General features: G+C 32.9%; 1 protein-coding gene across 1 annotated transcript in view; it reads right to left on the reverse strand.

Moving 5' to 3' along the window:
* Positions 1-6931: 6931 nt before the first annotated feature.
* LOC122268729 (uncharacterized) overlaps positions 6932-16801 on the reverse strand; it is a 235490-nt gene continuing 225620 nt past the window's right edge. The window contains exon 6 of the mRNA XM_043038834.3: positions 6932-7549. Coding sequence (XP_042894768.2) covers positions 7302-7549 — 248 coding nt within the window. The 3' untranslated portion in view covers positions 6932-7301. The remainder of the gene's footprint in view (positions 7550-16801) is intronic.

Here is a 16801-nt window from a genome sequence, read left to right on the forward strand (position 1 = left end):
GATACATACATACACTGGGCCCGTGCTAAACATTCGCCAGCTCTTCAAATGCGATGAAATCGTTTATTTGGCGAATAAAATTGTGATTTGGCGAATGATTTTTTTCCACTGAAAACAAAATATATATATAACTTGATCCTCAAAATTAACTTTTCTAAACAAATCAATATTTTATGTTAAATCATTTTTTTATTTTGCGCAGCATAACCAATTAGAATTGGGTCAAAATAAAATAGGCCTGAAACAAACAACCGTAAAATAGTAACCGGGAAAATAAAATACCGGGAAAAATGAAGCATAAAAAATTGTTAAGATTTGCATTTGGCGAAAACTCTTGAAAATTGGTGAATACTTTTGATATTTGGCTAATAATTCGAAATCCTTAGAACGGGCCGTGTATATAATGTATATTGAACATGTTCTTGAACTATATTGCACATATCTTTGACGAGTGAAAAGGTTATTTGTTTATTTATAAATTTTGACAAATAAAACATGAGATAAGCAAAAGAATAAGCACTCTCTTAACAGAATTGAATGAAGTATTTTATTCTAAACATACATTCAATAAAAATATGAAAATTATTTCATGGATAAAACTTTATTGCTAACGTTACAACAAGGATTTTTATTTCTTCAAGTTTTGTTTCATGTATAGTAGAATTTCATATTTTTTTTTTCACACAACATATATGCGTAAAAATGATAAAATATAAAAAACACTGCTTTTTATCACGAAATTTCTTTCCAAAAAGCAGCAACAACTGTCACGTGATATGTACATGAAAAATGACGAGTTTGACACAAATTCACACTCAGACTGACTATTATGTTGACTACATATACATATAGTTGTGCATCAAAAAGCTCAAAAACATTCTCTTGCGTCGTTCTATAAATACACAAAAGAAACAACTGTTGTATGTATACCATTTTTGATAAATTCTCTATTGTATTTTTTTTCTCAATTTATAACAGTTATTCCGAAGTGACCAGACCTAATGGTTTAATTTTTTGAATTCATGTCAAAAAAGTATAGATATTAGTTGCCAAAAAGTAACGCCACGTCGCTGGTAAAATTATTAGATTCACTGTAAGACTCTATGTAAAATCTTAATTATCAGGCAAACATATAGAGCTTTATTGTTTTTGCATGACTGAAACTGGTTTGCACTTGTTTACGTTCGTGTATCATTTGGTTAACATTGTAATGCAATATTCTATTAATAAATACAAATAGGAAGTATATATAAAAAAAACCATTATCATACATGTTCAAATATAAAAGTATTGCCTATAAATCAGTGCAAAGTATGTCATTATTAAAACACTACAGTGTGTCAACATTATAATAATACATGATATATTAAATATTCTATATTTATGTAATATATCGACTAATTAATCCAATCGTCGAATTTGTATTATATATCGTCCAATTTAACCCATTGATACACAAACGTAAACAAGTGCAAACCGGTTTCGGTCGTGTAAGAACAATAAAGCTGTATAGTATCACCTGAAAATAAAGATTTTGCGTAGAATCTTATCTAGCAATTTGGCCAGGAACTATAAACGAGGAAAAACATTAAAAAAAGCCATCAAAAACAAACTTATTATCTTTTTGAGGGAAGTGAAGACAGCAAAACCTACTTGATTATAGCCGTAGTGGTTTAGGGATAGAGAACCCTGGTTCAAATCACAACATAGATACGAATTGACTCGTGGCTGTTCTCAGTGTTGATGTAAAACATTTTCATCCCTTTGACGTCGGTTTAACCGAGGGAACCCCGTGCAACACAAAAGAAGGTTAGTTCCATCAAAAAGTCCACCACAACTAGTTTTATCACTGCTTGTTCTAAAAGTTTTTTTGCCTTCCAGGTTGGGTTCAAAACTACAAGACTATGGAATCAAACATTGATAGTTGTAAACCCAAGCAATAGTAAGGTTGCTCAACCCTGGTTTTATAATAAAGTCTACTTGATCCTGCAACAGAGATGCCACCTTGCTCCGGACAGCAAATTGATATTTTAAAGTGGTAGTTTATTAATTGTGATTCTTGATTTAATAAGTCCAATTTAGTATATTTTTATCCACCACTATTTCTAAATAAATCGTAAGTTTATATAATTTACCACTTAATAGTACTTTAGTCATGCTATACCGTTTGAAAAGCAAGCAAAAATAGTCAAATATTTACAAAATTTAGTTTGTGCTTATTTACCGTTTTTTTTAATTATTTTGCCTTGTCCGGAGCAGTTGGCATCTCTGCTGCAATCAAACTAGTTTTAATGCTTTTCTTCCGCCTTTTTCAGTAGGATTGGGTTTAGTTTTAACAGTTTTTCTTAAATGTACACTAAAAAATCTTAATGTGTATACATTTTTTACGTCACTTTTGACGATAATTTGTTATATATATATATATATATATATATATATATATATATATATATATATATATATATATATATATATATATATATAGTCTCTGATCAAATTATTACACGCACTGTAAGATTCTATGCAAAATCAGTATTATCAGGTGATACTATTCAGCTTTATTGTTTTTACGTGACTGAAACCGGTTTACACTTTGTTTACGTTCGTGTATCTGTTTATTAAATTAGACGATATATAATGTAAATTCTACGATTGGATAAATTAGACGCTATATTATATAAATATAGAATATTTATTATATCAGGTATTATATTCGTATATTATAATAATTCGACCAAATTATTCGGGGCACTGTAGTTTTTTTTTAATAATGACATGATTTGCAAGAGTTTATAGGCAATACTTTTATATTTAAACATACATGTAATGGGCTTTTATTCAGGAGATTTTTTATATAATTCCTATTTGTATTTATTAGTAGAGTATAGCATTACAATGTTAACCAATTGATACACGAACGTAAACAAGTGCAAACTGGTTTCAGTCATGCAAAAACAATAAAGCTGTATAGTATTACCTGATAATACAGATTTTGCATAGAATTTAAATAAGATTTTTCAGGAGACTGGTCAGGGACTATATATATATATATATATATATATATATATATATATATATATATATATATATATATATATATATATATATATATATATATATATATATATATATATATATATATATATATATATATATATATATATATACTGAGTGGCCAAATTATTATGACCACCTCAGAGTTTTATGCAAATGAGTTATTGCGTCACAGCGCTTTGGCTAGAGGGCAAGATAACTATAGCACGGGAATGCTGGACAAGTGAGTCATCAGTTATACTGTGTTGCTTGCTCAGATATGGGGAAGTAAAGTGATTTAACTGAATTTCAACGTGGAATGATTGTGGGTGCGAGATGTGTCGGAACGAGTATCAGCAAAACGGCTGCACTTGTGAAGTGTTCTAGAGCAGCAGTTGTTAATGTGTACAAAAAATGGACAATCAAGCAAAAAACCGGGTCTCAACGTCAGACTTGTGGTCGTCACAGGGTACTGAATGCTCGATCAGAGAGGAGGCTGGCCAGGGTTGTGCAGCGCAACAGGACAGCAACAGTGCGACAAATTGCAAGTGATCTTAATCAAGGAGCAACTGTGAACGTCTCTGAACGGACTGTTTGACGCACATTGTGCCGTATAGGGTATGGAAGCAGACGACTAAAGGGGTGGTCATAATAATTTGGCCACTCAGTGTATATATATATATATATATATATATATATATATATAAAGAAATAAAAAAGTTTTACAAAAATGTTAAAAATATTTATAAGAATTCATCATTATTCTCTTAGTACTGTTATTAAAGAAGTATATTAGGAAAAATTACAGGGTTGAATTCTCGTCGAATGTTTTTATTTGGTCAGACATAGTATATTTCTCTAATTAACTCAATAATTACCTACTTAAAAAGTTTTATATGATTAAAAAATTATTAATAATATATGAATTATAATTAATAGAAATGCATGACAAAAATATATAGTTTATATTGATGTATTCTTAATTTAGATTTTAATATTTGTAGAAATACGCTGAATCTTATGCTAACATTCAATGTCCTTAGTCCTATCTAACAAAAATGATTCATTTTTTGCATTTCCATCAATTTTAAAGAACAATGTTTGAGAAATAAATTATTGAAGGGCGTTGAAAGATTGAGTATTGTAACACGGAGCCAGTGGAGCGTGTTCCCAAATTGTTCATGCAGTTGATCGCATTCCCGTACATAAAGAGAGTTAAATTAGATTCAATCACAGAGGTTGACCTCCATCTCTCCATTTTTTCTTGCAAACAAACTGTGAGAGTGTAATAAAATGTTCTAATAATAAATATAACTTAACAGTTTTGGAATAAATTAAAAATAGATTTTACGCGAATGGGTCGAGCCATATGCAATTAGGAACTAAATGAAGTTTTCAAAAGCAATGAATCGAATTTGTTAAATTTAAAATTAAAATTTTTTTCGTTTGAAATATTAAAAAAGGAACCCACTATGATTAGGCTTCACACTGTAAAAAGTTTATATAAAAATATAAACAGGAAAATATCTGTTAAGTTACACAAATTATTATTTCAACGCACATAGCACAGGATAAAGCGTTCGCCTTCCAATAAGGTGACCCGGGTTCGAATCCCAGCGATGACTGGTCGATACGAATTCCTCACCCGGCTCGCACCGACCATTGTGCTGACGTAAAATATCCTCAGTGGTAGACGGATCATGGATTAGAGCCCCCTTGCCGTTAGGCTAACCGTGAGGGTTTTAGTGGCTTTCCTCTCCATGTAACGCAAATTCGGATTAGTTCCTTCAAAAAGTCTTCTACAAAGGCAAATTTATCCCAATACATGAACCAGGAGTTTCCTTGTCTTCTGGATTGGGTTCAAAATTACAAGGCCACGGAGTTGAAGATTAGTGTCAGTAAACCCCAAAAATGGGTCGGCTGTATAACGACGGTTATAAAATAAAATAAAATTTCTTACTCCTTTTTTCCTGTCTTTTTGCATAAATATCCCGTTTTTGATTTTCTGCTATTTTACAGGAAACTCCTGTTTCTCGCTCAAAAAAGATTTTAGAATGCATGAAAAATAACCCTGCAAAAACTGCGGTGTCATACCTATAAAAATGTGGTGCTTAAAAAAGCCAACTTTACTTTATCTTTACTAAATATAGAATCGATTGTGTACTTCAGGGGTGGCGAACCTTTATACACCAACGTGCCATTTTTTCTAAAAAATTGTTTAATGATGTCATAGACGTGCTGTCAAATAATTTTGACTTCGTGATTATTGGGAAAATAATAATACTAAATACTATCAACTCAAAACTATTTACAATGAAAAAAAAGAAAAAAAACATTTTGCAATGTCTCAGTTATAAGCGCAATTCAACTTAAAGTAACATCAGTGTGACTTCTGTTATTGCAGATTAGATGACAAATAACTTATATTAGGTTGTAAGATGTTAGTTTAAGCAAGACTGTTTTTTTTTTTTTTGCTAGTTACTTATTGTTAACTTGTTTTTTATGGTTATTAATTGTTTTTTTTAGTATTAATTGTTATTTTTTTTATTAATAGTTGTTTATTATTTTGTTTGTTTTTGTGAATTTTAATTTGATTGTTACATATGCTTTATAATGTAATAACATTTGTGTAATAACAATTCATAGTGCAATAACAATTGCGGTCGGTGGGGTGCCCAAAATATTGTGTCACGACATGCCATAATTGGCACGCGTGCCATTGGTTCGCCATCCCTGGTGTACTTAATTACAAGCGTATATCGAGTTAAGCGATCATAAGCACTTTATAGGGTGTAATTAAGTCTAACCACCTATAATTGCGGTAACTTACACCAAGCTTGGATCTAATTATGAATATATTGTAGCCTATTTCGGCGTTCGTTTGGAAACAGTCAAACGACAACAGCAGAATGCTAACGAACGAGGAAGGATCAGTTTGTTATTGCATCACACGCAGCTGAACAATCCACAAAAACAGAATTTAACTGTTATATAGTTTCTGACTAGATTATTAGACGTACTATAGGATTCTATGTAAAATCTTAATTGCCAGGTGATACTATACAGCTTTATTGTTTTCACGCGGTTTGCACTTGTTTACCTTCGTGTATCCTATTGGTTAATATTGCAATGTAATATGTTCAAAGTAAATACAAATAGGAAGAATCTTCTGAATAAAATACCTGAATAATAGATATTCTATATTTATATAATATTTCGTCTAATTTATCCAATCGTCTTATTTAGCCCCTTCCTTCTCGCTCCCGTGAAAATGACGGGGTGAGGTTTCGCCCTCTATTTCTTGCTCCCGTGATATTTCCTGGCTGGAATGTTCAGTAGTAACGCTCCCATAAGAATAAGACTAATTCATTTCTTTTGCCAGGAAAATATTTTATTTCTCATTTTACACACCAGATGGCAGTACCAGGATATTTTTAAGGTAATTGTAGATAGTTAGTTTATTTTAAACTAGATGTCAGTACTAATCAAATAGCACTAATAAAAAAATAGGCACTTTTATGACCGTTTTCTTGAAAATTTACCAATCGTTAAGGGGTTAACCAATTGATACACGTAACGTAAACAAGTGCAAACTGGTTTCAGTCACGTAAAAACAATGCAGTATCACCTGATAATTAAGATTTTACATAGAATCTTATAGTGCGTTTAATAATTTGGCCAGAGACAGTAATTGCCATGCATGTTTTAGTTATGTTCACATTAAAAGATTTGCATAAATCTATCAATTGTATTAAATGAATTTATAATATTTAACTTCTGTTAGCCTCTATTTTGTTCGGCATCGTTCGAATTCATATTATCTCTGTGCTCTGTACACATTTGATAATGAAATTAATTTTATTTAAAAATTAAAATTAATTAAAATAATTTATAATTCTTTCTTTTATAATTGTATCGATAAAATAAATTAGCTGATTCATGTGTATTATATCTAAATGTAACTATAGATTTTAGTTTCAAAGAATATCAAAACGTGGTGGCAGCCACTTTGCACTAAGTAGTGTAATGGAATATTCCTGGTGATTCCAAGAACCAAGAGTTATCTGTGGGGCTAACGAAAGTAGTTGCTACCATTGTTTGGTGACCCTAAAACATTTTTACAGTGTATGAATTATTCGATATGTTCGGAAGCGATTCGGAACTCTCCCCTCTGCGTTCCGTGTCACACAACTTACCCAATCTGTATTAAGTGTTCATAAAAAACATTTGAAATAAGAAAACTCGTTTGCTTTTTTGAAAAAAAATTATTATCTAATAGAGACAATAAAGGTTAACATTGAAATTAGGAGCAGGGAAAGAAGTGTAACGCTATTGGTCGTGATATCCGACTTGCCGGAACAAGAGAAACTGCTATTGGTCAGTTTGACGATGGGCTTCTGATCGTGCACGGTTGTATTGCACCTCGTCTCCTTTGGAAGATTGACTACGTTCTGACCTTTTAAATGGAGCCAGTCTCTGAACCACAGAATATCGCAGTCACAATGATATGGGTTATCTGAAAAAATAGAAAGAATATATCACATTTTTGTTTGATACTTTTGCTATGAAAACGCCATTTATTATGATATACAATGGCTCAAAAACTTAACGTAAACCAGAGAAAAAATTGTATCGATTTTGTGAGCACATAAGTGAGCATATTGTCCCTACTCAAAATTTCTGATGGTTTTCCATTGATGGACCAACATAATCTTGATGGTAACCATCAATCATTTCATTATATTTTTGATGGTAACCAACATAAGTAACCATCACCCCAAAAAAGGAATTCTAGGAGATTTTAGATGGTTCAACATATAAAAAAGCATTTTTTTTATGGTTTGTTCATGGTGAACGAACAGAAATTTCCATCATAGTTTCTTAGAAATCAAATGTTGGAACGATCATGAACCACCATCATCCCAGTGTAGGAATTTAGACTGATTTTTGATGGTCCAATATAAAAAAAAAAACAATTTTTTTTGATTTTATACTCCTGAGAATCAACAAGAATTCCCATTTAAATCGTCATAGAAATGTAGAGTTGAAACCATCATGAACCATTGTGAATCATCATGAATTGTTGGCTCATGAGAATCAAACTTCTCCTGATGGCTAACCATCATGGCATTAAAGTAACATTTTCCTTCCGACTGATTTATGATGGTCCAACATTAAAAAAAACTAATTTTGATGGTATATTCCTGATAATCAACAAGTATTCCCGTTAAAACATCATGGAAATGTATGGTTGGAACCATCATGGAGTGTTGCTCCATAAGAATCAAACCACTCTTGAGGCAAAACCATCATAGTATTAAAGTAGAATTTTCCATCATTCCATGATGGAAGTTTGTCGATATATCGAAAATCATGAAAGCATAGTGAAAAATGTTGGATGATGGTGACCATCAAATGATGCTGGACCATCATGAATCGCACTGAAACCAACATAAACCATCAAAATGTTTTGAGAGGACCATCAAGAATTTTGACTTCGGATAGGAAGCTCCAATTCCTGCTCGCTGAGCCCAATTGCTCACGGAATTGCTACCGCAGTCCCTTTCTGTGATCTAGCTTGCTCCACCCGTTGGGAGCTTTTTATTTATTATAGCACAGCTTTATATGCATGCTCTGTTACTCTTTTTAAGAAGTTGTTCTCAAAGTATGTAACATATGCATCCTCTGAAACCTTAGAATTGTCTTTTCTTTATCTGTTTAAATTCAATACTGTGAATAATCGATATGGGTGGTTGTTGATTTCCATCGTTGAATGTTGACAATCACATAGTTGACTTGGTAAATGTCCGAAAATTATACTATTTCTTATTAAGTGCACCTGCCCGGTACACATTTGCCCGAAATACCCTACATCAATGTTTTTGTAAGGTACAATGCCACTTCCCGGTATACATTTGCTCGGCATACCCTACACCGGTGTTTCCCAAAGTGTGTTAAGCGTACCCCCAGGGTTACGGGATCAGTTTAGCGGGGATACGCGTCCTTATGCGAAATATCTTGCAACAAACGAACATTTCAAAAACTTTTATTTAAAAATGAAGTTAGCCATGAAAATTAACAATTACGTATTTTTCTATTGGCTATTTTTTTTGCAGAATAACAGTTAATAATTACTGGTATCAACAGCCAGTTGTGATTTTTAACTTTAGATCATTTTTTTTATAGTAAGAGATACATTCATTTTTTTTATTAGTGGTACACAGCGTTGCGAAAAATTTAGAAAAGGTACACAAAAGTCAAAAGTTTGGCAAACACTGCCCTACACTGATGTTTTTTTAAGGTTCAGTGCCAGTGCCACTGTATGCATATAACTGGGACTCCAAACACTTATATTTCTTCTAATCTATCCTCAGCAAATATTAAATTACCGAATAAATATAATATCGACGAATAAATTAATATCAAATCGGGTGTAACAAATATTTCGGACATTCACCAAAGCGACTATGTGATTGTTGACATTCACCGGAAGTCGACATTCTTTTGATTTCGGTTGTTCACGTTAACATATACACTGTAATTTGATTTGTATACAATTAACTAATCCTTGAAAATTATACTTTAAAAAAATAATTTACAAAATTTCCGTCTGTACGCAATTATAATTTTCAATGTTTGGAAATGCAGCAGTTTTAGGTCCTTTATTCTCTAACAAGCTTTAATGTAACATACACAAATAGAAAATTATTATGCGACCTCTTAAAATTAATTAAGCATAATAAAAGCAAAAATGTATATCATTTTAATTAAATTGAATGGTTCGCATTTAAACTATCATTTCTGCCCACCTTACAGCTCAGCCTATTTCAGCTTTTACTGGACCACGCAAAAAGTATCTAAAAGGAATAGATTATAATTTAATTTGAAATTATTTATAAATGCTCACTCGTTTGACTCTGTCTCTTTGTCACCCAATTAAAAAAAACTGCTTATATTTATATACTCATTAGTGCTTTATATATCTTGAAGTCCCTGCTCAGTAACTCGGTGATTGTTTCTATTTGTTGTTTTTCTGCGATTAAAAAAAAAGATTTTGTTTATAAAATATTTAATTTTAATAATTATTACGAAAGCACATTTTGTTAAAGCATCAGTGTTTGGATTACCGGCTATATGCATACCGGGCTGTAACACTTGACCTTAAAAAACATTGATGTATGGCATATCGGGCAAATGTATACCAGGCAGTGTCACTTAACTAGACCTAATATATATTTTGTGCATTTACCGAAGTGACTATGTGATTGTCAACATTCACCGGTGGAAGTAAACCACCAATTTCGATCATTCACAGTAACATATAAATTTAATAAACTGAGCGATTACTTGAATTTGAAAAATTATAATCAAATGTACTTGAAAAAAATTGTTAAAAACTAAATTATAAGAAGAAATAGAATTTTACTTGCTAACAAACAATAACGATAAACTTATATCATATTGAATCAGTTTGAATTAGAAACAGTTTTTTTTCTTCCTTTTAGTAGTTATATTTTGAAAAATTCCGTTACAGATGTCAAGTTTCTTGTCTAAAACCATCTCTCTGATGTTTTTGTTACATTGATTCATTATTTTTTTTTCTTATTTTAGACATTAAGTCTCTCACACGCTTATGAAAGTTCGCCAGAGTTTACAATGGGTAAATAATTATTCAGAGAAGAAGAATAAATAAATAAATAAAGCAAAATCCTCGAAAACTGTAGTTAAAATAGTAATAACGTTTGAACAAGTTGAAATTAGGTAGTACTTCCATTTCAAGAAGATCACGGATACCCTGACATGTGACTTATGATAATATAAGCTGAAATGGCGTGTTAAAGTTGAGCTAACTTTCTCTACATAAGTTAGAATGTTAATTAACGCGATATTAATTGAATACAGCGCTGTATCGCACATCGAATTTGTAGAAATGTAATTCCTTCCCGTCTACGTTTCTTTACTTAACTTATTATTTGTTCAAGTATTTTATTGTAACTGTAATATATATATATATGTTTTGTGTACCTAGAAATTCCGAGGCATAATTAAATTTATTATGTTCTACAGGGCTTCGTACCTGTCGAAGTGCTAAGTTAGAAATATATAGTGAAAGAATTAAAATCTTTGTGAAAAAATATATAATGCGTCACTTAAGAGAGTTGATGCTTGATGGGCATGGTTTACTCGAAATAGATAGGAAGGAGTAGTTGCTAACGTAAACAAATGCCATGCTTCAACAACCAATCAGGATCGAGATACCCACATTACGTCATTTGCAGGTATCGTATTTCACAGTAAAATATTGCGTTAAGCTCATAAATGGAAATGGCTCTTTTAGAATGTCAAATTTTAGTTCTGTAATTACACATTTCTATGGTTCACAGAATATTATTTTACTTTAAATTTTAAAGTTAATAACAAATGAACTAATAATTGTATGTTATTTTTTTTGTACATTTCTCTAAACACCTTCGTACTTTCAAGTCTTATTGTTTTTGCATAGTAAAATAAAATGTAACGTACAACAAAAAAGTGTGAAAAGTTGTGAAAAAACAACAAGATAAAATTGCAATAATTTTACAATAACTTGAATTTTCAAAACAAGCTTGTGAAGTTCTTAAACAAATATAGTCCTTTCAGCGTGTCAAATTTCAATTGTATTCCTGCTTTATACTTTTCACGACAAGTTGTTTAACAGTTTATAATTCTCGAATTATTTATTGAACGAATTTTTTTTCCTCCATTTTGTCGTATTCCCTGCACGTTTTTATACACCTTTATAATTTCAAGTTCCTAACTCATAAAATATTTTTGCAGCAAAAATACTTTAAACATTAACGCCAAAAACAGCAGCGGGGCTTGCAATTATTTTAATAGTTATTTAAAATATTTCATTATTTAAATTATTAATTATTTGAAATAATTTTTACTGACTTTAAAAATTTATTTATATTTCAAACATTTATTTAAATATTATGGATGTTGTCATCCGCCATTAAGGCAAAGGGGGTGCGATTGTTCTTATTTTCCAGTAGCGCCATCTATGGCCAAGAAATCGACTTTTGCCACACACATACGTCACTCCCGTTTTATAGGGAAGATCCATTCACACATCCTTTCATTCATCCACAGATCGTAATTTTCACCTGAACCAGAGAGCGATCGATCTCCAATTCAGTACCCCCAGAGGTATAATTTGTTATGGGAACATGGAAGGCTTTGTGACCCGACACATTTAACGTGCACCAGTCACCATTTACTGCAATCTTCAGTCAACTGGATTCGAACTCCTATTCTCACGAACGCGAGGTGAGCGCCCTACCAACCAGGCTATCCCGGTCCCAAAATAGTTGGTTAAAAAACTTTAATAGTTGGCGTGTGTGCAGGAAAGCAAACAACGAAAAGGATAGAATCAGAACTCATTTTTTTAGAACGACTCAGAACTTTAATTACATTTTCTTTTCACGAACAGAAAAGAATGAAAACCAAGCATCTTTCTTTTTAAGAAGTTAGTGTGTAGGGGGGTCAAAGTAAAAAGATAAGAAAGAGCGTTGATCACTGTGAAGAGGAGGAAGATGTTGTTTGCTTTTTAGAATGTCCGGTTAAGATTCTACAGGATGCCGTTAAAGATAAACCGAACGTCGCCAGCGATCAACTCCTTTATGATGATGATCCCGAGCTTATGTCCACAAAATTCCACGGCTTTAGTGGACTTTACGTGTCTCTCATTTACTAGAAGAAAAAGAACATTCCAAACAAAACAAAAAAAAGGGAGATAGAGGTCATAGCAAAGAATGGAAGTGGGCACGTTCCATTTCAACCTTCCTGACTTTCGACATTGTCGTAAATATCAACCCTATCTCACAATTATTTTTTTTATTTGGGGCCTTAAATTTTTAAATATCCTTTCTTTGATGTCAACGATTTGGACCAATCACTGAACGTTGATCAACAAAAAGAATTACAGTGAAATGTTTATATCAGAAAAGATCGAAAGCGAGTAAAATGGATTAAAAAAAAAGTCTGATAAAAGTTTACGATAATACAAAGAATTGAACGATTAAAGAACTAGAACTCAAAGAACTAACCAGGACATCTTGGACTGGGATCCATGAGACACCGAAGGATGAAAAAAATAATAAGAAAAATAATCTAACAGGATTTTCTGACCAATCTTTGTGTTTTTGAACTCTTTAGGCGGCTGCCGCTTATGTCCCTGCCGACTGCCTATTTAATTCTTGAGGGTAGTGGTAGACCCATGTCTCATCCTTTATTACATACAATTGTAAAGAGCCACTTTGTTTGACTACTCCATAACATCTCCAAATCTATCTATATTATATAAAACACTAATACGTACGTATGTATGTATGTATGTATCAATAAAACCGATGATATTTCTTTTCTCGCGCTGGCAACAGTTTTCATTTTTAATTGATTGGATTCGGCGAGCAAGAGCACGTAGTGAGCATCATATGGCTAATCCATGTTATATAAAACGCTAATACGTTTTAATTGATAGGCTTCGGCGCGCAAGAGCACGTAGTGAGCAAAATTAAGGTTTAGAATTGTTTCGGAGAAATTTGAATTGTTAACAATGACTTAAACAAAAAGTTTTATTTTAACTGATAAATACTATATTATAATTTTAACTTTTTCTATGACTATACTCATTTTCTTACTCTTTGTTTTTTATACATTTTATATTTTTGTGATAAAATAAAGAACTTATAGTTGTTCTGCTTCTGAACACTGATGAAAACGCAAAATGATGGGCTTCATCAACAATCAAAAATATATACATTTATTTTACAAATTCCATATTAGGGTGGCGCCATTCAGAGAATTAAAAATACAAAATTATCTTTAGCGAAGTCGATGCTTTACATCCGGCGTTCAGTGGCAGACTACTATTTCATATTGTTTTACAACACATGGCTTTAGCCCTTTTGTGGGAAAGACTTTAAAACAAAACTTACAACAGTTACTTTTCTCAACAACTGAAATTTAAAATAGTGTGATTAAGAAAAATATGTTAACTGTCAGTGTTTTCACTACAGCGCGAGAACGCGAGAATCTCGCATATTTTTTTCTTTTCTCACATTAAAAAATGATTACCGCGAGAAATTCGCGCATTCTATAAATAAATGTCAAAATTCGCGAATTTCTCACACTTTGGAAAAAGCTTCGAACTACGCCATTTAGAATAAAATCCGTTTCACTTTTCTTCCTGGATCTTTCATTATTTTCAACATCTGCCCCGTTATCTAGCTTCTCTATTTACCAGTATTGTTCAGAACCTTTTCGAACAACAGAACACAACCACGGAACCCCTTTCAGAACGCATTTCTCTGTAACCACGCGTTTACCGTAGGTAAGGTTTCTTCATGTAAGACATTCAAATTTTTTATGTGCTAATGTAAGATGGACAAATACCTTGTAAAGGCAAAATATTCTATGATGATGCACCAAAAATATTCAATGCTTTTAAAAATAGAAGACGTTAAAAATGTATTATAATTAAAGAAATGATTTTTTTCAAGAGTTTTTGTGTTTTTTTAGTTTTTAGAAATCTCACTTAACTTTTTGAAATCTCACCCTGTTTTTGAGAAAGGGTGAGAAATTCTCACCCATTTTTTTTCTATGATGAAAACACTGACTGTTTGCAATTTCAAATTAATATTGAAATGTACAGGTTTAGAATTTTCTAGAGAGAAAAGTTTTCGGAACTTCAGTGTTCAAAAAAGTATACAAAAGCTAGACGTTAAGAACGTATCCAATGAGCGAGTAAAGCGAGCATCGTATTGCGAAGCCATCCGAAATGAACTGCGAAAGCAGTTCCGGGGGTTGGCGAGCACCAGCGAGCAGGGGGCGAAGACTCCTAGTATTATATAAAAAGCTAATACGTACGTATGTATGTATGTATCAATAAAACCGATGATATTTCTTTTCTCGCGCTGGCAACAGTTTTCATTTTTAATTGATTGGATTCGGCGCGCAAGAGCACGTAGTGAGCAACCAGATAACAATAACCAGAGTGAGCATTATCAGGTTGTTCAATTCAGATTCATGCACTAAAAACATGACAATATTTAATTTAAACTCAATTAGGAATTAATTAATTAATTGAAGTGAGAATGCTTTAAAAGGCCGCTGTTGAATTGATATTTTTCTACTGGGAGCAACCTAAACGTCTAAAAAACGTTTAAGTGTTTGTATGGAATGCATTGAATTTTTTTTATATTTCGCGTTTATTTATGCATTGAATTTTCACGCTTTAAAATGCAGAATATTAGTGAAGCAATATTTGATAATTTATTTTGCTAATATGTTTCTTATTTAGCTAATGTTTTGATTTCTTCACCATGTACAATCTAAATAGCTAATATACTTTTTTAAAAGCCAATAAGAACATTGGTAGAATTCATCTACATAAGTACAATACTATGTCTTTGATGATAAAATACTATGTCTTTGATGATAATATATTATTTCTTTGATGATAATATATTATGTCTTTGTGCTAGAACATTGTGTTCATTGGCGAGCGAGCGCAGCGAGCCATGGTTCACAGCGTTAACCACATAGGATTGCGTAGCAATTCTCGAGGTTTGGCGAGTGCTAGCGAGCAGGAGGCGGAGCCTCCTAGTATTACTTTAAGTCATCAACACACAGTTGGTTTCCTTCAACAGTGAGAAAACAGGGCACCGTCTGGAAAACCATCTTATTCCATATACAAAATTTCATACAAAATACTGCTTCCTTTTTTTCTTAATTAACTCTACAGCCCCTTTGTGAGACAAACCCTTCTTTAGAATCATTTCTCCATCAGCTCCCTTCCTCACCAGGGTGTTTCAGTTGTTTCCTAATGCGTTAGCCTCATTCATTCAGCGATCCTACTTTTGTCTGGGCCTACCTCTAGTTCAATTTCTAATCGGTTGAATATTACAATTTTTTGGATGTTAAAGAGAATGTCCGGTCAGTGTGCTGGTGGGTGACCACTTGGATCAGTCTGCGTAGGGGCCGAGGGTATGCGGTACAGGTCCTCGTTAAACTGTTCAACCGTAAAGTGCTCGACTTCGCGTGCTGGTCGTCAGGCTACCGAAGCTGGGGCGCCATCCCCTCTGCAGAGGATCAAAATCGTGATGTCATGTCTGCGGATCATCCTCAGGGATGTTTCCCAGACCGTCGCAAATAGCCCATAGTGTAGCTCTAGTGCGACGTCAATGAACTACAACAACATCAATATCTCCGGCAACTTTAATTTACGGCTGTGAAAAACTATATTGATGTGGAGTCCCGAGCTTAGAGTATTATCGGTGTTCTTACGACCTGGTTTAAAGCTAAACTAAACTCAGTGGCGCGACAGCCCATAGAGGGCCAAGGCCTACAGTGCACATCTCAGTTTTCTTCACCTTGGGCTCTGAGGTGCAGGATCAAATGTTCCGGTTGAGTGGTCAGAGAAACGCGGAACCCCCAGTGTTTAGTCCCCAAGCATGCTCGGTACTCATTTTATCGACCCACTGAAGAGATGAAAGGCTGAGTCAACTTTGTCCGGCCCGAGGATCGAACCCAGGACCAGTGGTACGAAAGCGCGAAGAGCTACCAATCAGACATCGGGCCTCACGACCTGGCTTAAACTCAGCAAAAAAAATGGTCGATTCCTCACGTTGTTGCTGAGCTTTAACAGTATTTTTGTCTATTAAAAAGCTCTTTGACAAACACACAAAACTCACATTAAACATTGTACTTCCTCCCATAATTTTGA

The sequence above is a fragment of the Parasteatoda tepidariorum genome, chromosome 9 (assembly GCF_982258835.1).
Source record: "Parasteatoda tepidariorum strain Cologne lab strain chromosome 9, Ptep-v5.0, whole genome shotgun sequence".
NCBI classification, from domain to species: domain Eukaryota; kingdom Metazoa; phylum Arthropoda; class Arachnida; order Araneae; family Theridiidae; genus Parasteatoda; species Parasteatoda tepidariorum.